The sequence below is a fragment of the Festucalex cinctus genome, chromosome 12 (genome assembly GCF_051991245.1).
Source record: "Festucalex cinctus isolate MCC-2025b chromosome 12, RoL_Fcin_1.0, whole genome shotgun sequence".
Taxonomy (NCBI): Eukaryota; Metazoa; Chordata; class Actinopteri; order Syngnathiformes; family Syngnathidae; genus Festucalex; species Festucalex cinctus.
This window is the reverse complement of record NC_135422.1, coordinates 10,412,916-10,439,421: the sequence shown is the minus strand read 5'-3', so window position 1 is coordinate 10,439,421 and position 26,506 is coordinate 10,412,916. Positions and strand designations below refer to the sequence as shown.

General features: G+C 39.3%; 1 protein-coding gene across 3 annotated transcripts; it reads right to left on the bottom strand.

The window, feature by feature from the left end:
• On the bottom strand, positions 1–26,077 carry ppp2r5ca (protein phosphatase 2, regulatory subunit B', gamma a). Of its 3 annotated transcripts, XM_077538617.1 has the most exons (16): positions 25,945–26,077; positions 25,792–25,854; positions 23,832–23,982; positions 10,301–10,500; positions 8,151–8,261; positions 7,780–7,872; positions 7,464–7,594; positions 6,996–7,055; positions 6,592–6,700; positions 6,379–6,432; positions 6,125–6,295; positions 5,917–6,044; positions 4,656–4,757; positions 4,478–4,550; positions 3,478–3,594; positions 1–1,955 (listed from the first exon to the last, which is right to left on the bottom strand). In XM_077538617.1, exons 1-16 carry the CDS (start codon positions 25,969–25,971, stop codon positions 1,821–1,823), a joined length of 1,725 nt encoding a protein of 574 aa, XP_077394743.1. In that variant the 5' UTR covers positions 25,972–26,077; the 3' UTR covers positions 1–1,820. The 3 variants fall into 3 exon arrangements, with proteins under 3 accessions (XP_077394743.1, XP_077394741.1, XP_077394742.1); XM_077538615.1 differs by lacking the exons at positions 23,832–23,982; positions 25,792–25,854; positions 25,945–26,077 and adding an exon at positions 15,799–16,037; XM_077538616.1 differs by lacking the exons at positions 3,478–3,594; positions 23,832–23,982; positions 25,792–25,854; positions 25,945–26,077 and adding an exon at positions 15,799–16,039.
• Between the last annotated feature and the right edge of the window lie 429 nt (positions 26,078–26,506).

The window sequence follows — 26,506 nt, the reverse complement described above, 5'->3', positions numbered from 1 at the left end:
TTGAAAATATTATATAATCAAATAAGCTCTTTATTCATTCTATATTGTACACCACTAGACAGTGATTGGAACACATTAACATGGATTTAACAGTAAAAATATGCGCACTTTTCAAAACCATCGCGTTGCTGAGCAGATTGGGTGAGGGGGATAAAATAAAATGTATGTGCCAGATTGACATTTTCACTTGCTATGGAGGTTTTATTCTGTACATAAGGACAATTTGTACAAAAGTCATCTAGATATATAACTACATGAAACAAGGTAAATCATATATACAATATTAAATGAATCATATAGTACAGGTCACATACAAAAGGACACTTAAGTTATGTTTTGGAAATAAAATGTTAAAATGAAAATATCTGCAAAAAGACAAGCCACCAAATAAATTTTTATTTGTCTCTTTCTCAAAAGGACCTCTTTGTATGCACTAAAAACTCATAAAACCCATAAAAGATCATCTTTCCCAGCAAGCATGGTATTTTTTCCTCTTTTTTTTTTTTTAGAAATAAAAACTAAAGTTTGGTTGAATGGCATTCCTCCGGAGTAAAAGGTACATGTTTAACATGGTACTTTTGAATTTACAACTTTTTGCATTCAAGCAAATACAGTATTAATACAGTTAAACGGGCCATGTCACAATGTCAGTTCAGTTTTTCCCATCTGTGTGACATTGGCCGTTTTTTTTTTTTTTGGGCCGGGACGGCCAAACTACTTCACCTCCAGGGACGAGACAACTAGCACATCAAATATAAAGAAATCAGAACACGCTTGACGTGTTAGTCGAAACAACAGTACTGGTTCTCCGATGGACGAACGATGGCAAAGCAAACATGCGAGCTTGACGAAGGGGATTTTTGGTGTTTCCATTTTAGTATTAAGTGCATCTATACCTAGCTAGGTTACTAGAAGCTTGATTTTAATAATAAATTAGAAGCTTTGTCAGTCAATTATAGAGAATCTCTTTTGTCCAAGCTTATAGGGATCTGAAGTCACATTCAGCAGTACCATTGTTTGAACTGGGCACAACGGCCGTCTGGTTTTCAAACTTTGTCTGTGAACATAAGGAAGCAAGCATACATAAAAGCGGCAAATGGCACATGGAAAAGAAAAACAAAAAAAGGAAAGTGACGGATGTCCACAGGACAGCGTCATCTTTCCTTGCTGCCTACCTGACATTGCAAGGCGACTGACAGGCCTGAGTTTGGTCGTTAAGTGTGCTACACACTAAAAAGAAAAAAAACACACTCATGACCAAAATCAAAGGCAAGTGCCCCTGTTTGAATCGGAGATGAACAAAAACACACAACAGTCTTGGCACTGACAAGATGTCCATTAAATGACAGAAAAGAAAAATTGACGACGGGAAAGCATCGTCTTTCCTTTGACCTCTCTTGCCTTTTGTGAAGCGGAGACCAAAAATCCATTTAACTCTCCGTTCCTGCACCTCCGCATCCCCAGAAAGAATATGGGAACCGGTGCCGTGTCGTCATTGTTTTGTTGTTGTTGTTTTTCTGCTTTAGAGTGTGTAGATGACAGGTGGGTGGGAGGAACAGGGCAGATGATATGGAGACAACGCCGTGGGATAAAAGACACATGGACACACATGGACGTCCTTCTCCAAACAAAACCAAAAAGAACCTGAGAAAGCAGAAATCTTGAGGAACGTGAATACGGGACTTCTGTACTGGTCACAGGTCCAGTGTGCTGCACTCAAACGGCAGCCGGAATGGACGAGAACTAAGAACACAGGTTAAAAATAACGGAGCGGGGCAGGGGTAGTCCATGGCCGTGGAGGGGCAGTAGGGCGGCTGGATCTAGAGTCCGTCGCGGGTGGTCAACATGTCTTCAGCTCTGCGGTGGGTCTCCAAGGCTTTTGTGGTGTAGATGTCCTGAGGCAACTCAGATTTGCGCCGCACCATGGGTCGATCCTTCCACTGGCCGTGCTGCGGCTGTCACACAGAAAGAAGTCTGATTGAGAGTCTCCTCTTGTCTTCCTGCTGAGAAAATCAGTCAAACTAGAAAACTAATCCTTCATTCATTTAACAGTGAGGAAATTCTTATAAATCCCTGAATATCACACGTTGGACCCTTGCTATGCAAACTGTTCATCCAATATTTGTGCTGTCGTCGATCACCAACCTACTCTAATACAGTTCTAAAGTCATACCATAAATATTCAAATGAAAAATATTAGGTCATAAATACAAACCCAATTCCATTAAGCTCTGACGTGTTAAAAATAAATAAAAAGGGTGAGGTTCACTTTGTGAACAATGCATGAGAAAATAGTCTAACAGATTAAGGAAAAAGTTCCCTCAACTTACAATTGCAAGGAATTCAGCGATTTCATTATTTCCAGTCGACAATATCACATTTTGAAGTGGAATCCCAACAGCTCAAAATGAGTCAGTCAATCAGAGCCCAAAAGTTACTGTACAGTAGGGATGTAACGATAACGGCAATATCCTGATATCGCGATATTAAAACTGCTACAACTTCCTCATCGTAAAAGCACATCTGTTAAAAAAAAAAGAAGAAGAAAAAAGAAAAAAAAAAAGTCAGGTTGATTTCCATTTATGCAGTTCTAGCACCCTCTGGTGCAGGAGTGGGCAAACCTGCAGGTTTTGGAGGTTTCCCTCTTTACATCACAAGCTGATTTCAGTCAACAGGATCGTTATTAGGCTTATGCAAAGCTTGCTGATGAGCTCATCATATATCTGCTGTGTTGGAGAAGGGAAACATCCAAAACTTGCAGGACTGCGGCCCCCGAGGGCCGTTTGCCCACCTCTGCTCTTGTGGCTAGTTTTTTTTTAGTGCAGTTAATTTTCACAAGGCATGTTTATTAGCCCATCTATGTTTAAAATCCACACTAATCTAAATATGCTTGTGAACTGAGCAAATATGTGGATGATCTCAATGTGTGCGTTTATTAGCAAGTGCCTCAATATTAAGTGTTATTAGATACTGTAGGTTGTTTACATGCATAGCAATTATGTACAAAACACAATATTGTTTCTTTTTCAGTATGAGCTTTTTTTTTTACAGCTGTGTGACCTTTTCTTTTATAAACGCAAGCCTCCCCACAATATTGTGATAATTATCATATCGTGATGTCGTATATTGTTACACCCCTACCATATTCTAGTCTTTCAGCATGAACTGATGAAGCCTGCTTGGATGAGATGAAACATCTTTAAGACAGCCGAAACAGTTCGGCTTCGATCGAGACAACGCCCCCGAGGGAACAATTGCATTGCAATAGGGGCAAACTGCTAAAGCCTTAGATAAATGTTTAATTTCATCAAATATCATTAGATACCCTGCACTATAAAGAGGTTTGCGTACGAAAGCCTTTGGTCCTTGTTTAAAGCAAAAATGAACCGTAATTTGTACAGAGCACATGTCTTGTGGGGGGGAAATCAAAAATTCAAGAGGAAGAGATAAATTGAGACAGAGAGAAGCCAGGTTTACCTGAGTTGCGCCTTCCTCAACTGTCTTTTTTAACCTCTGAACATCTTCTATGAAAGGAACATCCGTCTCCATTGCTACTGGACTATTGAAGTCAGAGGGATCGACAAGCACAGAGAACTGAGTCCAAAAGAAGGGGTGGGGGGATATGGGGGACAAAAAACAAAAAAAGAGGGAGGGGGTGGAGAAAAGACATTGAATGGCATGCAGAGAAGAACGAATTGAGAGGTTCTGCACAAATTACAAGCTTCATTTTGATATTTAACCACAAGACCTTTGGAATGGTATGTTTTGTAAAGAAGCTCAACATACCAAAAACTTAAATATAAAAAAAATAAAAATAATAAAGTGTGCTCTAAAACCATGTTTCGTCTGGGTTTTTATACCTTTTCAAGTACTTTTAAAATAAATTCAAGCCCTTTTTCCCCATTTCCAACATTCTAACTTGTATTATCTATTATGAAAAGTATTACTATGTACTAAAGACCTTTTCACACTGCACTTTGCAACAAACCGACAACAAAGCCATTCTTTTAGTCTACGGTGCGATGACAGAGTGCCGTGTTGCGTCACGACGCAAAGACAAGCATTTCCTGCCACGCACCTCAATTTAAAAAGAGAAAAAGAAAAGAAAAGAAAAGAAAATCGCTCAACTCAAGAACGGCACCACAGTGTTGAAGCCACATCCAATAGGAGAGGGTCTGCCGGAGTGATTTCGGAGTGCTATTTTGTCCAACTTTTGAGTCATAATAAATTCGGTGTCCTGGGTTTCTGGACAATACATACATACTGCAGAGGTGCGGCCTACATCTTGCCTAAATCAGCGAGAAAAAGTCTCCCTCCTTTTGCAAGCACTTCCAAATATGGGCATGCTTGCACAGGAGCGCTGTCGTCCTTGCATACGGCCACACGGCAAACAAGGAAAATCAAGTGCAGTGTGAAAAGGCCTTTAAAGGAAATGAAGCCAAATTGACATTTTGGCCATGAGCAACATGTTTCTCACCTGTGGATTGGACTTGGCGAGATTCTCGATCTTGATCCAAGCTTCTTCGCGTTCCTTCGACTTTGCCTTCTCCCTGTCGGATCATGCATTCAAAGTAAAAAGTTATATCATCGGCTTATCATCAAAAGACCTTGAAGAATGATGATTAAAAAGAAACGATTCTGTCTATGACGCCTACTTGTTTTTCTCGGCCCGGAATTGCTGTGTGCAGTCGTCAAAGAGCTTCTGATTCATCTCCATGAACAGCTTCAGAGCGTTGTAAATGAGGCCGTGGATGGTCCTGCAGAAACACGCAGGACAATCGATGACTTTGGTCTGTCATTTACATGAACAGATAAGACAGCCATCGAGGTGCTTTGTATACAGCGATACACATTAAAATGCATTGGTTTAGCGTATAGAGCTTCTAATGATGTTTTGTTATGTGTGACATACATTTGGGTGAGCCCTAGAGCAGATAAATGTCTTTTGTTTGTATGTGTACACAAACACACTCATCAATCACGACCAATCCATATATCAATGTTTGGAGTGTTACAAGATAACATATGCCGTGTTCTGGCAACCAATTCATAATGTAGTCCTGTAGGACACCCCTGTAGATGACATTTTGATTGATTCCTCAGCTAAGCCAACCTAAGTACAGTATTCGATATTCACACTTCATAGGTTTTTTTTGTTTTGTTTTGTTATTTTGTTTCCCCCAGTAGGACTTATCCTAAGATATTCATTCATATATTTTGCGCCCTTTCTAAAATGCCCTAAGATGCTGCAAAACCCCTGTCTAAATGTGATGGAAATAGAGTTTGGTGTGAGGTGATACATGTTACGAGTGTCATCGGTGCATGTGCGTGACCTTTCGGTTTTATTTTTTCTAAAAATCCAAATCAAATATGTACCATATTTTCCGCACTATAAATTTGCTTCGGAGTATAAATTGCACTAGACCAAAAATGGATAATTAGGTAGAACCCCCCCACAATAAAAAACAAGTCATACTGGAGTATAAGTCACATTAAGTATATTTATAGTACAAGTGTGTCTTGTGGCTGTCTGAAATTATGGCAAGTATATTTTTTTCCATGTACAAGTTACTCCGCAGTATAAGTTGCAAGAACAGCCACTCTATGGAAAAAAAGTGACCGTCTGGAAATACGGTAATCCATTTATTATTATTTTTTTAAGGGTAATGTTGCAAGAAACTTTTAATGATAAACTGTTTCGGTATCAGTTTGTTATATTTTCAGCTTGAATATGAGTGTCTTGTGGTCCCTTACCCCCTGCAAATAGCTGGGGGCTACTGTAATCACATGCAGAGTAGTATTGTCATCATGTGACATTTGACCAGGCATTGTTTCACATGGGTGTCGCGCGGGAGGATGGTTAACGCAAGCAGAGTGTGAATGCAGCACCCAAGTGTCAAAAGCGACGCCTCTCACTTGTTCCAGTGGGTCTTGGAGTTGCGATACAGAGCTGGGAACATGATTGGGAGAATCTTGGCCGCGTTGTCGCTGATCAGACTCATGATGTACTCGTTATTCCAGTAGTACAGCGCTCGTTCTGCCACCTAGAGGGAGCGCACAGCATCTCAGCAGGGGGCCGGGGTAATAAATGGACTTCTCGGGATGAGCTCGTTGTGTGCAGTACCTGGAAATGCGGGCTGGACACGCATTTCGCCAGCTGCCGGAAGAGCGGCTCCTGCACCTTAACAAACTCGGACGGCTCGATGACGTCCAGAATCTCCTCTAGTTCGTTGAGGAACATCACCTCCTTGGGACTGTGAGTCTTTGGCCAGTACTTGAGGAGAGCCATGACCACCTGTAGGGGAAGGCAAGGTCGAAGAAGAATGTTAAGAAGCGGTTTAAGCCAATGAGAAAACAAGATGCATTTATTCAACATACCGGCTCAGTTAGAGTGCTGTCCTTTTCCAAAAACTGCACCACACAGTAAGCCAACTGCAAAAGAAAAAAAGTTCAAGGATTTTTAATATTTTAGCATCTGCCGTGCATTTGCTCCAATTTTTTCAGCGCAGCGTTCAACCATGCATGAAAAGCACTTTCACAACTACCGAGTCCAACAAACTGTTACATAACAGAGAGAGACGCACACTGTACCTGTGGATGGTAGACACTGAGTGATTTCACTTTGTGCAGAGGTAACAAAACCTTCAACAGGAAAATCTTGTGCTCTTCTTTCAGAGGTAAGGCAAATCCATTGATAATGCTGTGAAACAACAATCAGCTGATGAATGTCTTGTTGATTAAAATGTTGCCACTCTATATGCACCTTGCAATTGACCGGTCCAGGTTTAACTCGCCAAAGTCAGCTGGAATAGACTCCAGCTAACCAGGGAGACTAATGAGGACAAGTGCTAAGAGAAAATACATCTAAGTTTAGTATTGTTTGATGTCTTCAGTACATCATAGTGAGAGGAGTGATGTAAATCAATTGTATTGAATTATACTAGAATGTGCAGGTGTGCTTAATGTTGCAATGAAGTGAAAATAATGAAGCCAACCTTCCAAGTATTTCCAGTAGTTCAGCAATACCATTGTGATGCTCCGTCTCATAGATAAACCTAAAAGAACAAGGGATTTTTTTATTTTTTTTAAGCCCATTACAAGACTGTATTCCCCATATAGTGGCCTCAACTACAGACATTAACAGGTGTCTATTCGAGGTAGGGTGTTTTTCAAATCCTAAATTAAAAACAAACAAAAAAATATTATGTTAAAATGGTACACTGTCCACTTCTCCCCCATAAAGCTCCACATTGCATACCATAACGTAAATATTTTATCTTTAAATATGGCATGTCTGTTCTGCAGGTGGCACATGATGTACTACCTCAACATCTTTGTACCACCATTTTTACATTTGAGGCGTGATGCATACTATGTTTAATTGGGTGGCAGCTATTAAAATGGGAGGCCACTATTTGAGTAAAATGTAGTACAGGTCAAAAATGTAAACAAACTGCACTGACCTATAGAAAATGTTATTGATCTGTTTTCTGATGTAAGCTCTCAGACCGAGGAATTTCCCATAGATCCGGTGAAGAGTCGTCTTGAGGAAGTCTCGTTCTCTGGGATCTTCACTGTCAAATAGTTCTAGAAGCTTCAATTATAAGAGAAAAGACACATTACATGAAGCATCCCTAAAATCATAAGGCCTTGTAAATGTGTGTTGCTTTTTATTTTATTTTAATTAACTGATTTGAACGGAATGATTTTCCCATAGTGCTGCCAAGCAGTTTGTCTGCATTGACAAGCGCTTGTTAAGAGTGAAACTCCTTTTCTTACCTGCATAACAAATTTCTGGTCGATGTATTTCTTTGCTATGTTGGGCTGAAAGTCGGGCGATTCTAAAAACCTAAGGAAAAATTCATAGACGAGCTGCAATGGAAGCATAGAGGGGAAAAAATTGAGTAAAATATGTATGAAATCCTGTGCCACTAATTAACCATAACCACTTCTGTCTGTGTGGGTATAATTAAAATGTTTGCCCACTCAGTCTTAAAGGCTATTCTAAATAACTTTTGTTTCTTTAATTCAGTGTTTCATGATACAGAGTGAATAATCAGCAATACGTTCTTGTAGACAGAACAGATAATGTTTACTCATAATGGCCCGAGTGAAGCCATGATGTTTTAATCAATGAAACCCATAACAACCTGGAGGTGTGGCCACGCTGCTTCAAGTGTCGGCTCATCCTCCTCGGGATCAAATTCAGCTCCCGTGGGATTGGATGAAGGAGGCAATGTTCTAAACATGTTCACAGCAAACTAGAGGCAGATAGAAAATGAACAGAGCATCAATTTGGGATTAGACAAGGAAGCCATTATAAAACAAATGCTGGATTGTTAACCGGGTGGCTGCTTAAACACAAACCAAATATCACAAAAGCAGCTGCTTAATGGGATTTAAATTCAAGAGCTGTATCACCACCTTTTTTTTTGGTAAAGATCTGGATAAGGCTTTAATCAGGTTAATTAAATTGTTACCATTGTGTGGCCCTTCAAAAGTTTTATTTAAATTCCCAACAGATTTATGCGTAGATTTTTACACCATAATTAGTTATGGAAGAGTGATGACTGGATTTACACAGGATGACAAGTGGCACAGTTGGGATATGAGTCAAGGCATCTTAAGCAGAAATGATTCCGATATTTTGCGGATGGAGTCAGGCCTTTTACAAGTCTGGATTAAAAATGTGATACATATCGGATAATGTACTAAAAGGATTCCGCCAGATGCCAGCGTTACACAGGTATACTGTACAGGTGCTACTTGAAATGAACATTCAAACACACATTCCACAACCAAAAAAAAATGATTGGAATTAATTCCACCCCAAAAAAATAACAACTGGGATTAAATCCACCAATGAATACGTAAAAAGTAGGACTGGTATATTGCTCGAGCACCACTGTACTCATATTTGCAATTAAACAAAACAAAAAAGCTCAATTGATCCCACTTGTTGACCGACTTGATAATATTTGAGGTCAAATATAACATTGTTAAATTGAAAACTCAACTCAGTATGGCCCATGTAACGCGTCAAAATTTGAAAGCTATCCAAATGAAACCGTAACCCATGTTCTGCTCATTAAAACACACAAAAAGTCGATAGCATCAGGCCAGGTGGATGGGCAGCAGGATTCAATTAGCCTGTTGAAAATGCAAATGTATCCAACCTATGTCATCTCATCTATCAGTACAAAGTCAATTTTATTTTTAGGCTCCTGTAACTATGGGCTGCAAGGAATTTGGATGACAATAGTGTATGTGTGGTACTGTGGCCTCTCGCAGTGTCAACTGACTCCCCTGTGGGCTGCTGTACCCGAGCGGGTGATCATGGGACAGTGCAGGTGGCCCACTCAGACACTGCAAGCCTTGTTCGACAGGACTGCAAGGTACATAAGCTTGTTGTGGCAGCACTGCACCGCGTCATGCCGGCAAAGATGCATGGAGTGAAAATGGAAACCGAAAGAAAAGGTCATACACATGACTGCCGAACTTGTGCAGGCGAGCATCTCATGCTAATGGCACAGTTTGTGTCAGAAATTTCTAAAGACTGGCGATAGAAAAAAAAATAAAAATAAAATAAAAGTAATAATGACGACGAGCAACAGACTGCTGCTTATGTCAAACACGGCATGCGCAGTTTTTGGGTTCTCCTGAAAAGTGACAATTTTGGAGGTAGACGGTTTTGAACCGACGCCAGCGATATGCACATATTTAACTCCAAGTCAAACTTTTTCCATTGTTTATATCAAAACTAGAGCTCAGGCTGGCACCAAAAATACTTACTCCCCAATCATGTTTACTTTCTGTGCATTACCATCACCTTCTTTCCACTGGTGCTAATGCACCTAGTATTTGCCGATCGGCAACAGACAGTAGTAGAAGTAGCGGTAGTTACAGCAGAAGTAGAAGAGATGGTAATAGTAGTAGTAGCCATGCATTACCGCCGGTGGCTACCATCTTTATTACATGCGAAGAAGGTGGTGGTAATGCACAAAAAGTATTTAACTAAGCACTCTTTTTGGGGGGCACCCTATATAACCTAACAGCACATTTGAACAACTCGAGTTGAATGATCAGGGTGGAGCAGTACGTGCTACGAGCGTACCATCCTTGTGATCTTGTGCACACTGCTGTTAGGGGGTTAATTAAATTAATGTCACTAAAACTAAAACCAGCCCAGCCAGGCAGGCAGCCAGCCCCTATTCTCTGACCGAGTTTCACCCACATCATCATCTTTAGACACAAACAGACCCTTCCCCACCCTGCCCAATCAGAAAGCGGCTCCACTGACCATGTGAACCACCTCTGGGTAGATGGGCTCTGTGATGACATTCCTATTGTGGGTGATGTACTCCACCATCTCACTCAGTGCTGCCCGCTTCACCTCCTTCCATTTCAGGTCGCTCAGCGGGTCCGACAAGAAATCGAAGAGAACGCAACACTGCCGCAGCTTCTGGATGAAGAGCTTCTCCTGCTCCGCGGGGGCCACATCTGTGGAAAGAGACAGGCAAACAGGGTCAAACATGGCCGACCGACAGGGCATCTCGAGCTACACCTGATAAATGAAACAGTTGGGAATATCGGACGAGAGGAAGCCATGTTTTAACGAGAGGGAGGGCGAGCGTAAGGGGAGGATGGGGTAGGCGTAACTGTCAAGAATGAACACTGAACACAGTGACTGAATGCGAGAGAGATGTAAGCTAGCAAATGAGTCATGAAGACTCAAGTGTCGGGACTATTCCAAACCCAGGGGGTGGATAATGACAACGCAAAGAAGAGGCGAGTAGACATTAAGAAGAGAGATGTGAGGACGAAGGATTTGGGAAGTGGGTGAATGGTCATGGCCCAGATACTTGTAGCACGCAAGAAAGGAAAAAAATAGTGGTCACTATTATTGGTACGTGGTTGTTATAGCACTTCCTGTTTCGCTTCATTTCCATGTGTAAACAAACGGGCACAAGAGAAGACACAAGGGGCTCAGTAATTAAACAAGTCAACGAATGTGAAGCAGAGTATTCATATAATTCCTGATTATTTATTTTTTTCAATTTCAATTAAAATTCAATAAACAAGGGAAAGAAATATTGTCTGTTATACCGCCAAGTGCCGCCCATGGTTGGGTGATTAATAAACATGTATCGTGATACACACGTGATCAATAAAGCTAAATGTTTTCAATAAGGTGTTAGATTTAAAAAAAAAAAAAAAAAAAAAAAAAAAAGTAATGTAAAACAGTTTTTCAACAGCATACTTTTTTTTTTTTTTTTTTTTTTTTTTTTAAAGAAGCATTAATTATATGCCCAAGTGCTGTTTATTATGAAGCAAGTTCACTTCCACCATACAGCTCTCGTAACTTTAGGGCTGGATATTGCCGCCAACCTCACACGATGCGTATCGCGATACATATGTATCCCAATACTTGATCTTCAAGGCGATACGTATCCCGGTATATTACATTAATTTACTTGCATAACAGTCATATGTGCACCTAAAGGATATGTTTGTAATGCTGACTGACAAAAATATTTTTGTTAGCAGCTCTTCTGGTTTACCACCAAGCGGCATGCCTGGTTTAAATGTGCACACACTGCAGAGCAAGGAGCAGTTTTCACAGACACACCGGGAACGTTTATTAATAGGCATGAGCCGATATGAGCAAAAATATCAAAGTATTAAAATTACAGCTCTAAAATGTGCTTATTTGAAATATTTAGGGAAATAAAAACAGCATTTTTTTCATGTAACACATTCTATTTCGTTTCTAAACAAAATATACGAAAATTGTTACAGACATGTGCCATGTTAAGTTTAGCAGTATATTCTTCCTCTGTTTTCATTTTTCTTAGCAAGACACAGTGTCCACTCACTGGTGAGCTATTTTTAGCATTAAATGAAGGCAATTAACTTCAAAGACGTTGCTGGTTTTAATTTTTTAGGTACAATGTAAGCTGCAAAGGCAAACGTTAACTGCCTATTTAAAGATAACGAGCAATATCGATCCTGACGCCTGCGTGTCAATACGTGTATTGTAATGAGGCCCGCAACAATATATTGCCGTATTGATTTTTTTGAGCACACCCCTAATGTTTGCGCTTGCAAGTCAAAGCAGAGAAATGAAGGCTCGCATCTCAAGGCACCACTGTAAGTCAAAAATTCATCTCTTATATTGAAAGGTGATACGGCAGGCCAGGTCACGCACCCGAGTCTGGTTCCGTCCTGTTACATAAGTCCTGCCTGACTGAGTAATAAACTTTCTGTGCCGTCCCAAAAATACTTTATCAGCTTGTTGTTGTGTAACAGACAGAGACTCTGTATTGTGATCAAAAAATTGATGGGAACCACAATGTGACTTCTATTAATGTAACCCACTGGTCGCTGTGGGGGAGGGCATGAGAACACACACACACACAGACTAGCGTCATCATGAAGAACAGAGCAGGATTACAATAACTGCAGTCTGTTCAAGACAAAAGATAGTAATCAATCATCAGTTACTCTGGAGCTACTTTTGCTTTGACGTGGCTCAAATGGGAACTCTCAAGCAGTAGTTACCTATGTGTTCTGGTTAATGTAAAGAACCAAACGATACTATTTATGTACTTAATTATGTAAGGGGGTCGACACAGAATGTTACAGGTTCGCAGGCATAAGAGAGAGATAGGAACATGTGATTATACCCAGGATTTGTGCAGCTTTGCAGTCAAAACTTTGCTACACAAGCAGCATTAACACAACCACCAGTGACCATGGATGGACTGCTCCAAGGTGAAAGCCTTTCTTTTAAGCAACACAAAAGCGCACAAATCGTTGTCCAATTCAGAAAGGCATCAGTGCATTTGGGGAGAACTGTTCGAGCACAGTTCAGGTGCTAAAAAGGACAAACTGCGAGCATGTTGCCTTATCTGACCAAGGGCAAGCCTCAAACGGGGCTGCACTGGTTATGTTACTTTTGCACTTTTGTGACTGTTGATGTTCAAAATGGGTGAGTCGCACCTGTGACGCAATTTATCACACCATTATTCTTCATTCAAGTGAAAAGAAGTAAGACATATACAATACTAAATGCTGTAATAAGTGGAAGCGCTGCACTTGATTCTCTTCACTGAGCCTGTCTCATTTTGGGGTGTTAATTTATGTTTTTCTTTCAACAAAACATTTAAAAAAAAAATAAAATAACAATTTCTTTTAAATTGTGGTCCATGTGCCACAGCAGTTTTGATGGGTTCATTAACTCATTTGCCAGCTTGTCGCAACACATTATGAAGATCGGGTTGTGCTTGTACTAGCAATAACCCAAAACCTTAAGTAGGACTACCGATGCAGTTTCTTTTCTTGCGAGCTTCTTCTATTTGGCCTGTTTACCATTTTGAAGACATATTTTTTTAACACTCACTTTTGCCTATTTTCCCCCTCATTACGTAACCAGGATTGAGACAGGCACACTTGATTTTCAAAAAATGTATTTCAGACTCTAATGATCAATAAAATATTTATTCCTGACCAGTGCCACCAGACAATTGTGGTTGAGGACACCCAGGTTTTAACTATTTTGTATTATACTTATCACAATGAGTGACTTACCTTATATGTTCGTGACTGTCAATGTTTTAAACGTCACTTTAAACATTGCCTATAAAGTGAAAAGGTGGAAATTATGCTGTATTTTCTATTTTGCATTGCAAATTGTAATCTTACAAATTGTTTCTGAATCCAAACAAATCACAATTTGAAAAGCACCAATGAATGGATTTCCACTGTACTGTGCATCAGATATTAAGGGTGGGAAAAGATGGGTACATCAAAATTCGATTCCGATTCAGAGGCCCACGATTCGCCATATCACCCAGCCCTAGCAGAAGCACAATTAAATATGTTCAATAAGGAAAATAACTGGCTATGGCAACCAGTAGAGTAATTTTAGTCCTATATTTTGCTGTTGTTTTTAATGTACCTTTGTTTTTCTGTGTTTTCACTGGCTGGAGCAGCTATTTCACTTAAAAAATACATCTAAATGGATACATCAGATAGAGGCAATAAATCGAAATTGGTCACTTAAGACTTGCAGTATAAATCCAGCCTAATTTGCAAGCAATGAAAGAGGCCAAACAGAGGGCATATTGGCTCTTACATTCACATGTTTTGGATGTCCATGTGGCCGATGAAGTGTCAATTGAAATGCAAAGGCAGAAACTCACAGGCCACCTGTTCATTTGACTCAGAACACTACTAAAGGACAGCTGATTTACCTACAACAAGACAAGCGTACCTTTATGTGGTATCAACTACAAATCGCAAAAGACTATGTCCAAAAAAATAAATAAATAAATAAATACGATGCTTGTGTGCAAGGGTCATAATAGGGAGACAGATAGAGACAGACACAAAAGGCAGCAGCTTGTGCGACTCAATAGAATGTAATCAATGATTGCCCTGAGTTGTGGGCGGCTAAGGCCGCGCTGCAGAGTACAGTGGTGCCTTTCAAACTCGACCGAGTCCTTTGTACAAAGTGTGAGAGGGCAAGTCTGGCATTGCTGTACCAAAAGAATGAGATGTTTACACCTGGGAGTGGGGACTGTCAGAACGGTTTCAGGAAGGAAGGGACAGATTTAAAATGAATCGCCAGTGTAGATCAGCAAGCATTTATCCGCATCAAATGCCATTTTTTCCCCTCTACAGATAAATGTGAAAATAAGTGTTTGGCCTCGAAACGAAAAGAAAAAAAAAATCTTTTGACAAAACACAGGGTCCAACATTATTAAACCTCTATGGGTGGTGGCCCTACCCAGGCCACACAGAGCAGATTCAAGCAATCACTGTGGACTGCGTAAACTTGCAATTTCATCCAATTACAGGAACTTTCCCCAGAGTTGGAACAATCAGAGCTTTCTGCTGATTCTACCAATCATGACAGTCCTATGTGCCAAATTCACTTGTTTTCAGCATTTAAGCAACAGGCATGTGCATCGTCTCATTACCAAAGGGAAAAAAAAAAAAAAAAAAGATTCAGCTTAACTCCTGACTGAGTAGTGCTGTCAAAGTTAAAGCATTGATTAATCATAAAAAAAATATTGTATTAACGCAGATGAATCACATTAGTTATTTTGACCGCAGATGGGCCTTTAGCTTGACAGCGGATGGTTCCGTTAAAAGGTAGCACAGGTTGTGTTTGAGCAATAAACATGCATACACTGCATGCATTAAAGTAAGGCATTCAATAAATGTTTGTGTATGACATTGAGAATATTTGTTCATGTCACACAAACACATTTTAAATTAATTAATTGATTAGAAAAAAAGAGATTGAGTGTGCAGTGGACCAAAAATGTGGAATACATCTTCACATAACATTAACGGAAGTCCACTAAATAGAAAAACACAAATATATACACACGTCACACATTCATAAACTGTAAACAAAAAGCCACCAAAAATTCTTTGAAGTCACCAAAAAAATTCAAAGGGAGACCTCCTTGGATGTCCAACATCACTTCCGTTAGCGTCACTGGTCGCAGCTGGGGGATGGGCAAAGTGTGTAGCTAGTTAGCTAGCTAGTAAAATAAGCGTTTAACGTAGCTGCATCGCCTAAAAACCGCCAACGGAAGACGGTTAACGGACCCGCAGTTGCTGCTGAATACACCGGGGCTGATATACGACCTTATTTTACGCAGTTATACGCGGCAAAGGCAAGCTAGCGGTGGAGGAAAACCGGAGCACAGCAACACGCACACACACACCTTTCTCCCTTAATTCCCCGCGACAATACAGGAAGAATAATTTGTCCGTACATACCTCTGAAGTGCATAAGGGCCACCGGCTGAAAAGGCCCGTTGGAATTAGGCGCATCCACGACCATTCTGTCTGCAGAGTTATTGCATGTCAACATATAAACCTCAACCAGGAAGGCGATCCACTCAGGGCGAGAGGCCAGCCTCCATTTTAGCACAAAGCAGATCAGAAAATGAAGCTCCCTGCCGCTGGAGGGAACAGGCTACTTTGTGACGTCACTGGAGAGCGAGGACGCCCATTGGCTGATTTCGGATAGCTTGCACGCAATAGAAAAGAGGTTCTCCTCCAAGGAGGAGTAAGCGATTGGCTGAGAAGGGTCAAAGGGGCGGGATTGCGCTGCAATTTTTTTTCTTTTTTTTTTTCTTTCTCTGGCACCGCCTCCCAGTTGCTTGTCTCTGGTGACGCTGCCTGGGCCAGGCAGTCAGTCAGTCAAGCCCTTGAACACGTCATAGAGCAGAATCGATTTGAGTGTTTTCCACACTTTGTCCCATTTGGATGGATGATTGTCAGTATGTTCAAAGAGAGTCTTTAAAGTGTTTCCCTTCTGTCATTTCTGCTCAGTTTGACACAGTCGGGGGCATGCATTTGGTACCTGGGCCTTCATACGGACTCAGACAGACTTAACCAAACCAGTATGTGTGCAGCGTACATAGAGGATTTCAAAATCAATATGCATCACAAAATAAATTTTTCACAATTGTACACTAACTTTATCTGCCAAAGTGCTGTTTGTTGTGAGGAGCTTAACTGGGGTTATACAGATTTTTGACTAAGCTATAGAAGCACATGTGCAGTAGCACCATCCTTGAATGTACAGCAAATGCAATGTTAAAAGGAATTTTGGCATACTGTGAGCAGTTTCATGGCTTGACCCTTTGTGACTGGCTCTTTCATCAATCAGGAAGCTCCGAAATTGTATTGCTAAATAGGCAATGTGTCAAATATATTTGTATTAGTATGTTGTTTACACAAGCTGAAAATTCTCTCCACCATCTCTCTTGCTTGCATCTCTTCATCGTGGTTTTGCCTCTCATATGGCCGAGTACTATAGAAGGCTGGCACAAAAGCACAAATCAATGTTCGACAGCAATGCTTTTTAAATGCTGAAACTTGAACCGTTTCATTTTCCTTCGTAGTGTTGACTTGCAGGCAGTGTTTACAAAAATCAAACACAACGCTGTAGCGTCTGTAGTAGCCGGAAATAGTCGGAAGTTTAGCTCGTAAATGCCGACCTGGCTGCAGAGTGAAACAAAGCAATATAAAAACAAATACATACGACAAACTAAAATGAGTGGTGTGGATGGATGGATGGATGGATGGATGGATGGATGGATGGATGGATGGATGGATGGATGGATGGATGGTAGGGATGTGACGATCAACACAATATCATGATATCATTACATTAAAACTGCCACAATATCGACGTCGTCATGTTCACAATATTTAAATGCAACACCTGTTATAAAACTCAGGTTGATTTGCATTTGTGCAGTTCTAGCACCCCCTGGTGACTAGTTTTTTTTAGTGCAATTTAATTTTCATTAGGGATGTTTTGTCCCTTCTATGGTTAAAATCTACACTAATTGTCAAATGAAGGGGAACGTAATATGCCTGTGAAGCAAGTCAATATGTGGAGAAACTCAATGTGTGTGTACATTATTAACAACATAATAATAATAATAATAATAATAATAATAATAATAATAATAATAATAATAATAATAATAATAATAATAATAATAACATTGCTAGATATAGATAGATAGATAGATAGATAGATAGATAGATAGATAGATAGATAGATAGATAGATAGATAGATAGATAGATAGATAGATAGATAGATAGATAGATAGATAGATAGATAGATAGATAGATAGATAGATAGATAGATAGATAGATAGGAATGTAATTGGACAAAAAAAAAAAGTCCACATGTAGGCCTACTGAAAGCAGTGCAGCCGAGAAAACTGTTGGGAATAAATTATTACAATTTCATGAAACAAATATTACAATTTATGTAGGTCAGTGATCGTGTTTAGACCAGCAGAGAAGCCATCACTGGTTCCACATAAAGGATGCTGTGGGGATTAGAATAGGAGGCATATGCCCTCAAATGACTAATAAACGGAGACAAGAAGAAAGTGCTTGAAAGGGGATGAGGACATCACTTGAGGGTACTCACATACATGGCTTTCAAAGTGGCAATTCACAATGAATGCAAGGTTGGAGATGATTGACTGTAATCCTAAAGTGCCATTTTGTGTTCAATACGAAAATCAAATTGGTATTATTTGGCCCACTCACTGCAATACAATGCAACATTACATCTCTGTGCTGCTGCTGCTGTTGCTGCTGCTTCAAAAAAAAAAATGTATGAGTCACTCAGTATATAAGGCTAAGGCACAAACTGGTGCATTTCGTGATGTAAACAAGCTTTGTGAAATTATGAAACAGGACGAGGAAGCGAGGACAGACATTTAAATGCAGCGCTACTCCTAAGTAGAATTCACTGTCTTAAATATTACACACTAATTGCTAAAGTTATGTGTACAAACTAGAATTACTTGACACATTCTGAGAATTAATGAGTGAACTGAAATGGACAAAGTATGAATTGTGCCAAACTTAAAAAACTGCTTGTGTTGGCTATCGTGACCGCTCATTCCTCACAAGGGTTGCGGGCTGGACAAATCATTCACATTTATATTCACACTTAATGTATGGACAGTTTGGAGTCTTCAATCAACCTGAATTGCCAGATTTGGTCATGTGAGTGGAACCCTACCACCATGCAAGCACAGGAAGAACATGCAGGAAGGCCAGAACCACAATTCAAACCCTGAACCTCAGAATGGTGAATTGTAAATTTCTATCAAAACATCTACTGTACAATAATAAATAAAACAAAAATAAAAACATTAACCATTTTGGGTGGAGACCTGCCTATTTTGAAAGGCTGCTCTTGTATTGTGAATAAATATGCTCCATTTATAGTAGGGGAAGTCATTTCACATGATGCACCAAGAACACACAGTGCAGTCACATTCATAACACAAGGCTATCTTTCCACATCATCTCACAATCATTACATAGACATTCACCAGGCAATTAAATATGTAGCCGTAATCAAAGAAATTTCAGTTATTCCCGATTTCCATTGTGAGAGGAGCGTCCCATTCCAAAATACTGACATGGTGGATTATTTTTTATTTATTTTTTATTTTTTTGGAGGAGTAGGGAGGGTTTAGCTTTGTATTGTTTTAAAGTGTTATTGTGTAAAGAAAATCTACAAAAATCTTAAAATTTAATTAAATCAGCCACCAAATAATTAATGAATTAATTAATTAATTCTCCTTCATTTTTATGAATGAAATACGATGACAGTTCATCACGCACGTCTGCCTGCAATTCAATTAAATCCACCAAAATTGTATTACGACACCTGCACTAAAACTTAGACCTGTTTTAAGCTGGTCTAGTCTACATTCTGCCACTACATTGTCATGTGCATGAAGGGCATGTATAAGAAAATGCCATCGGAACGCCCAGCATCAGCATGATGATTGATTTTTGACATGTAGAAAATGTTTAAATACAAAGTTGTACTATTTTTTACATGCCATGACTTTGTAATTTTCACTATACTAGAAAGGGAAAAAGTCCAAGTGCATCACTATGCAGTTCTGTCCTCTCACCGATGCTCCAAAGCTCCCCAAAGAGCTACTACTACATTCCACAGCCATGACAACAGGCAACAGTATTTTGAAAGCTGCCACTTACTGTCTGAGTGGAGTGGACCAAAACGAAGTAGAATGCAACAAGACCATTTTAGACTTGACTTTTTGTGTACTGGATGGTTGACTCCCCACCCGTACCCAGGTTTAAGAAATTGTCTTTCCACTCAAAAACAAAAACAACAACACAATGCTGTACTACTTGTACTATTGCATTTAAACAGAGTGTGGCAGTAGAGTCTGTAAAAGTTGCAGATGAAACATCAGTGTTGCATGCTCATAAAACATGCAGTGTTAACCTACCGACTTGTTTGGCAATGACAGAACGTTACATGAAACCGTTCAATGCATTACAATGTGATGTGCTATCAGAATAATAATAATAAAAAAAAAAATCTCATTGCACTTTTATGGCTTGTGACTGGGGTGTCCCTTTGAGGGGTGATGTAATGCTCAATTTACTTTTTAATTGTTGCCTACTTATGTGAAATTAAGCAAATTTATTGACACGGGGGTGGCTAGTGGGTATATGACAGTTGTATAGATATATAATAGTTTGTGTATTCTGGTTGAAGGATATCAGAGACGTTAATTGTAGGGGGAAACACTGCCTACAATGTCTACTTTTAAAAACAGTATGTATAATAACTTCTCCATTTTGGAAACATGCACCTTCTATGGCTCTGAAAATATTACAGGCAGTTACATTGTACTTCAACAAGTAGTCCTTCACTAGTGTACCATTAGTGACCTCTGCCTTATGACTGTTTCTTATCCCTGAACAATAAACATCTAATCAGCCTAATTAGAAAATGAAAAACAATGCACTAATTGTGAAGACAGGCTAAAATGAAACTCTGGAGTCTAATAACTTTTAGACTGAAGACAAAGGGGAAATTACTCTGATGTCGACACTGTAAATAGAAACAGAACCCCGTCACGAGTTACCACAATATCTACCACTTTTTATAAGATATTAAGATATTAGTTGCAACATTGTAAGTGGGCTATTCTCCGTCGGTGACTGCAAACCCCAAGCAGTTCTTGTGTGGTCACGAGTGCTATTTGTGGCCACATCCAAGGATTTTCTTCCTTATGAACATGTTGTTATGTTTCCATACCATGGATTTAAAAGTCAGATGAACCGTTTGCTTGTGTCCCTCATTTTCACAGATGCTGAGTGTCCTTTTTGAACTAAACATTCACTTATTTACCAAGATAATTTGTTTATTCTCACTCATAAATTCAATGAAAATAAGTATTTGTAAATGAAAATATGTATGACTTTATTACAGTTTAAAAAAAAATAACATAAGAGTCTTTTAATGGATGATAGAAATTAAGGGTCTCAAATTTGCAGCCTGGGGACAATATTCAATCCTCAGGATGATATTTTGTGGCCCCATACTTGACATCAAAGTTTTGTTGTTTAACAGCTTTTGGAAAAATGTAAATCTGAAGTGACACCAAGTGGAAGGAAAAGACAACCTGACACCTGGTCCCAGTCAAATCTTTTTCAAAACTTGCCGTGAAGAGAAAGGTTGGTGACGAGAACAGTCATTACTCAATGCTGAGGAGTACGCAAAGTACAAGAGAGATGAGGGAGAATTATTCGTGTTATGAAAAATGTTAAAATTCTAAATTGCTTCTAATAAAGATTGAGAAGATTGGATTAGTTGTACCTTTTTTGTCTGTTTGTTTTAATATTTAAACCTCTTTTTTTTGGTGTAATACTCGATGCTACTCTATAATGAGTTTGCAATCCCTGATATAAAAATATTGAAAACATAACACATCATAAAGATTGTCTCAAGTTAGGACATCCCCCCACACACAACATATATTCTTCCCAAGCCTCATACGGGTCCGAAGGCAAAACAAAAATAGAAGTGTATACGTTTACAGGAAACCACTTAGGCCACATCCTGCGTGTAATGCTGTGTGTAAACAAAGAAGCCATGAAAAATAGATGTAAATTGTCAAACCTCAACCTGATTGTCCTGCCTTGGAATAGGCTTCAATACGATAAGCACAAGTGGAGGGAATCAATATCAGGAATTAAAACACTGGCGTGCTTGCTGACTAGTGTCCTTATTTAGCTTGCAAAGTGCTTCTGCGCAGTCATGGATGCTCCTTTTAAGGTTGACAGACAAACACATGGATTCTCTCCTTACATCAAGTCGGACTTAGCGTTATCTTAAAATCTTGTGAGCCTCGTGATGGAAATATCTGTTCTGTTCTCCGGGTACGTCTTGAGAGGCAGCTGATTGCACATCATTTGCATCACAAATAAAGCCAGTGGGCAGCAGCCTATCAATTATGTAGTGCGACCTCAAGGTTAAAAAGGTGGTTATGTGGATCCACCTGTGCCATAAATTGTTAATATGATTGCCTTTGTTGATGTAGGCCAAACATGTAATACCCCCAAAAAGGTCAGTAAAAGCCCACAGAGGAGGAGGATGAAGTATGTGAAACATGAGATAAGGGCAGCGTGCATATGCACATCTAATGAAAATCAACTCAGTAGAAAAATCAACTATAAATGCATCACTGCAGACAACCATACACATCCCAACAGAAATCACATATACAGTAACAGCACAGATAGATCGTGGAGGAATACAAAATGCTCACTTGAAATTGAAACAGTTCATTGTCAAGCAAAAACAAACACCAATAATAATAACCATAAAGAATAACTTGGTGTGGATCCAGCACTTTTTTGCTACTTCTTCCTAATTGGAAGTTCAAAGAGGAAGTCAACCCCCCCCAACTTTTTTGACAATAATGTGTTCTATGCAGTCCCACTATATGGTATTCTGGTTGATATTGTGTTAGTGAAATATGAGTAAAGAAGCAAAATCCAGCTATTTTTATACATCTCAGGGGCGGCCATTTTGCCATTTCTTGTGGACTCAAGATGACATCACAGTTGCTCATGTCTCAGGTATCAACCAATCAAAGCTCAGCTTCAGAAAACAGGTGAACAGTATAAACAAGGCATTCTGATTAATATTGCATTCAGGGAATATTACTTAATCAGCAAACTCTTCCTGCTTTTATCCATCTCGATGGGTGGCCATTTTGCCACTTGCTGTTGACTGAAGGGCTCAGCCAATCACAGCTCACCTGTTTTCTGAAGCGGAGCTGTGATTGGTTATTACCTGAGACCTGAGCAACATTAATGTCATCTTCAATTGACAGCAAGTGGCAAAATGGCCGCACCTTGAGATGGATAAAAATGGCTGGATTTTGCTTCATAACTCTTATTCCACAAATGTAATATTAATCAGAATGTCATGTTTAGACTAGTGAGGTAACATATATTATTGTCAAGAAATGTTTAATGTTGGCTTCCACTTTAAGTGACACAAGAATTTGGTCAGTTATGTGAAATTAATTAATGAAAATGACACCACAGTTGCTTCACAGCCCAGCAAACGTCACATGACCAAACTCAGAAAACAGGTGAGCCATGATTGGGGGCTACCTGAGCAACTGTGATGTCATTTTCAGTTGACTACAAGTGCCAAAATGGCCACCCGCTGAGATGGATACAAGTTGTTGTTGTTTTTTTTTGTTCTGATTAATTCATATTCCTTAACTCATTTGCTCCCAAAAACTTAAAAATCCGTTCTATTTTAAATGTTTTAAGTGTCCCAAAGACTTTTTTTTTTTTTTTTTTTTTTTAATGCTAAAGCATTTAGAAGGCTTTGATGCAGCCTCTCAACAGCAAAGAACGATTGAAGTAATGGTAGTTATTACACAAACGGCCAGCAGGTGGCAGCAGAGTATAAGAGATCAACCAAGACCATTTTGAAATAAAAAAAAAGTTCAAGTTCAGTTACTCAAAATTCAAAGCAGATTTGTGAATAAGGATGAAACTTAGCTATATTCTAATGCTAATTGCTTCAAAACTGAAACAGAAATATACTTTTTTGGTAGGTTAGAGTTAATAGACTTTTTGTAGGTTCCATGTTTTTACAGCAAAAGAAGACAATATTTTGTGGGCTTTGCAAAATCAGTCAAACTCCAGTAAAACAGCCTGGGAGTGAAGGGGTTGCTTCTGTGAAAATGGCTGGGAGTCAATGAGTTAAATGCAGTATTAATCAGAATACTGTGTTTATACTAGAGGGGGCGCAACGAACATTTTATTGAAAAGAAAAGCGTACTCGGCAAAACTACGTATATATGGCTTCTATATTCGTGTAAAGAGCCCATATAGTGAAACATGCTCGAGGACCTGAGAAATGTAAGGAAGTAATGACGACTGACCAGTGAGTGCATCACCAGCATACCTGCGAGCGCATCCAGTTTGTGCAGCTCTCTGTTGGCGCTGAGGGCGAAGCACGAAGAGCTGAACCTCTTCTCCCTCTTCACAGCTGAGTGCGACCCCGGCTGCTTTATCCTCATCAGCTGAGTGGCGGGAGGTACTTTTTTATTGGAGGCCTGCGGAAACAAGCAATCAGGGAGAAAGGGCACGAGGTAATTCAATGTTGAGAGGAAGACAGGAGGAGGCGAGGTGATGTGCTTAAGGGTCAAGTTCCGCTCCCAGTCAGATCGGGTGGTTCTCAGCAGGGGGGAATACGATCGCCGGCTGCGGTGTACTGTACAGTATTTCATCTCTAGGCAGAGTTTGCAATAACCTCGAGCGGGCAGGCTAATGCAACCAGCTAGCAGAGCTGTCACACACGTCAAACAGTTGCTCAGGCAATCAGATCTTAATGGTAATAAAGATCTCAGATGCATTGATGCATACATTCATCCATTTTCTATAATGTCCTCATTCTCAATGAGGTCGTGAGGCACCTGGACCCACCTCACTTTTGAGCACGAGATGAGGTTTATTTACCATTGCTTGGTCGCCAGCCAATTACTGAGCACATTTACATTCATGCCTATTGACAATTTATGGACATTCATACCTGAGGACAATTTAGAGTCAAAATGTTATGATTACTAGCACATATTATTTAAAGTTGTAATATTTGAGGAATTCAGTCGTATTTTTCAAGAAAAAAGTTGTACTCTGAGTTTTTTTGGTGGGAAAGACCAAGATGAAAAAAATTGGAATCTTAAAAGAGTGGATTAAGTTCATTTTGGCCGAGAAAATTGGTGGCACGTGTAGATCATATTGCAAAGAACATTTTTGACTTTTTGAAGAAAATCATATTTTAACAAACTAATGTAAAAATTGCAATTATTTTCTTATAGTGGCTTTTATTCAGCAAAATACAACTCTATTTTCTAAAAAGTAGGATTAAACAGGGGTCATCAAACTTTGAAACTGAGAGGTAGGCCTACTTCTTGCTGTATTGGTGCGAAGACCTATCAATTTGTTTGATTGTGCGATTAATTATGTAAAAACAATGCTCTTATTAATGATTTCTCACAATAATCAGAACACACATTAATATGCAACATTAAATGTCTATACATCTCTGCCAGTGTTTACATTTTCAAAGGATCACTTCTATAAGCTTCTTAGAAAATCACAGGATCTCTTCAACATTACTAAAAAAATCACAATTAGGTATTTTTAGAACAGGCCCACAGGTTATTCATGTGGTCAGTGACGGCATCATGTTGGTGATGGTTGGACTGAACTTGGGAAAAATATGCCCTTTGTTAAAAAAAAAAAAAAAAAAAAAGACTTTATTTTTATAACAATAAAACTTTTGTAATTAAAAAAACAAATAAATAAAAAATATGGTACGCTTAATTCATGCCAGGCTGTCAGATTTAGGTGTGATATCTATCATATGTCAAAATCATAGCATAGAAATAACGTTTATTAGATGTGCTACAGTATTAGCAGTAGCACACAAGTCCCCATATGTTCTGCACAAATATTAAACACGCAGACAACAGTGAATTGTGACATAAATCCAAAGGTGAAATGAAAGATTTGTTTAAGCTAAATTGAAAAATCTGTGGTATGTTTCCACTTGAGCGTCAGGATTATTGGAACAACTTGTATCAAATTTAAAAGAAACTTTGAAATCCTGTAGGCCGAAAAGTAAACACCCCAAAAAACAATTGACACAACAATACTGCAGAAGAGCATTAATAATAATAATAATAATAATAATAATAATAATAATAATAATAATAATAATAATAATAATAATAATAATAATAATATGTACGCTATAGTTGACCCGACACAACCAGGTTGGTCATGTTCTCTGTCATGTGCTTTAATGATTTAGTGGTAATGTTTTTTCTTATGTTAATTCTGAGAAAACAAACACTTACGTCATCACCTGCAGGCCCATTTTCACTTGCTGATTTTTTAGTCTTTCCAGACTTAGTGGAGTCCTAAATTAAACACAAAAAAAGCAATTCGAGTTAAGCAAGTTGAAATACAGTAGACAAAACGAGGGGAGGGGGAGGGAGGCTACACTTTACCTTGTCTCTTTTGCTCTTCTGAGGCATAATGGAGGTTTTATGGCGTGTCAGCAGGTCGCAATTTCCCTATGGACACACGCACTTGACGCATATACTCACACTGTCGTGTCTGTCTGTGCTCCACGAGTGAATATTCGCGCACCATGTGACTGATCCCGAGCGAGTTGTTTCCGCGGAAGCTGCTCGCAGCAAACTGTGGGGAGAAACTGCCGTTGATGTGAAGGAGAAGTCATCACATGGGAAAAATACAAAAAAAATAAAAATAGCCTAAAGAAACGCGCGGAAGTGGGGCAAGCAGCTGATCGTGCATCTTGGAAGCGACTTTCGAGGCCGGTTGCTCCATCTATCGACTGCCTCAAGGCGGCAGTGTTGTATCGGGAGTAATAGAAGCTGTTGCCTGCAAACCAACAAACTTTATCACCTACAACACAATAAGTATGTCCCACTAGACGTCATCTGAATTTTTCTTATTTATTCTAATACCAAAACATTACAGAAAGCAGAATAACATTCAGTTCAGTTTCTCCTTCTAATTTGAAAATGACTAAATTCATTAAGTGTA

What these genes read in the sequence shown, in the direction of transcription:
- ppp2r5ca (XM_077538617.1), bottom strand. Translation starts at nt 25,971, where the DNA reads ATGCCTCAGAAGAGCAAAAGAGACAAG. An exon ending in AGAAGAGCAAAAGAGACAAG is followed by an intron (nt 25,855 to 25,944) that starts GTAAAGTGTAGC and finishes TGTTTAATTTAG; the next exon opens with GACTCCACTAAGTCTGGAAA. An exon ending in TCCAAGACCCACTGGAACAA is followed by an intron (nt 4,758 to 5,916) that starts GTGAGAGGCGTC and finishes GTGTTTCTGCAG; the next exon opens with GACCATCCACGGCCTCATTT.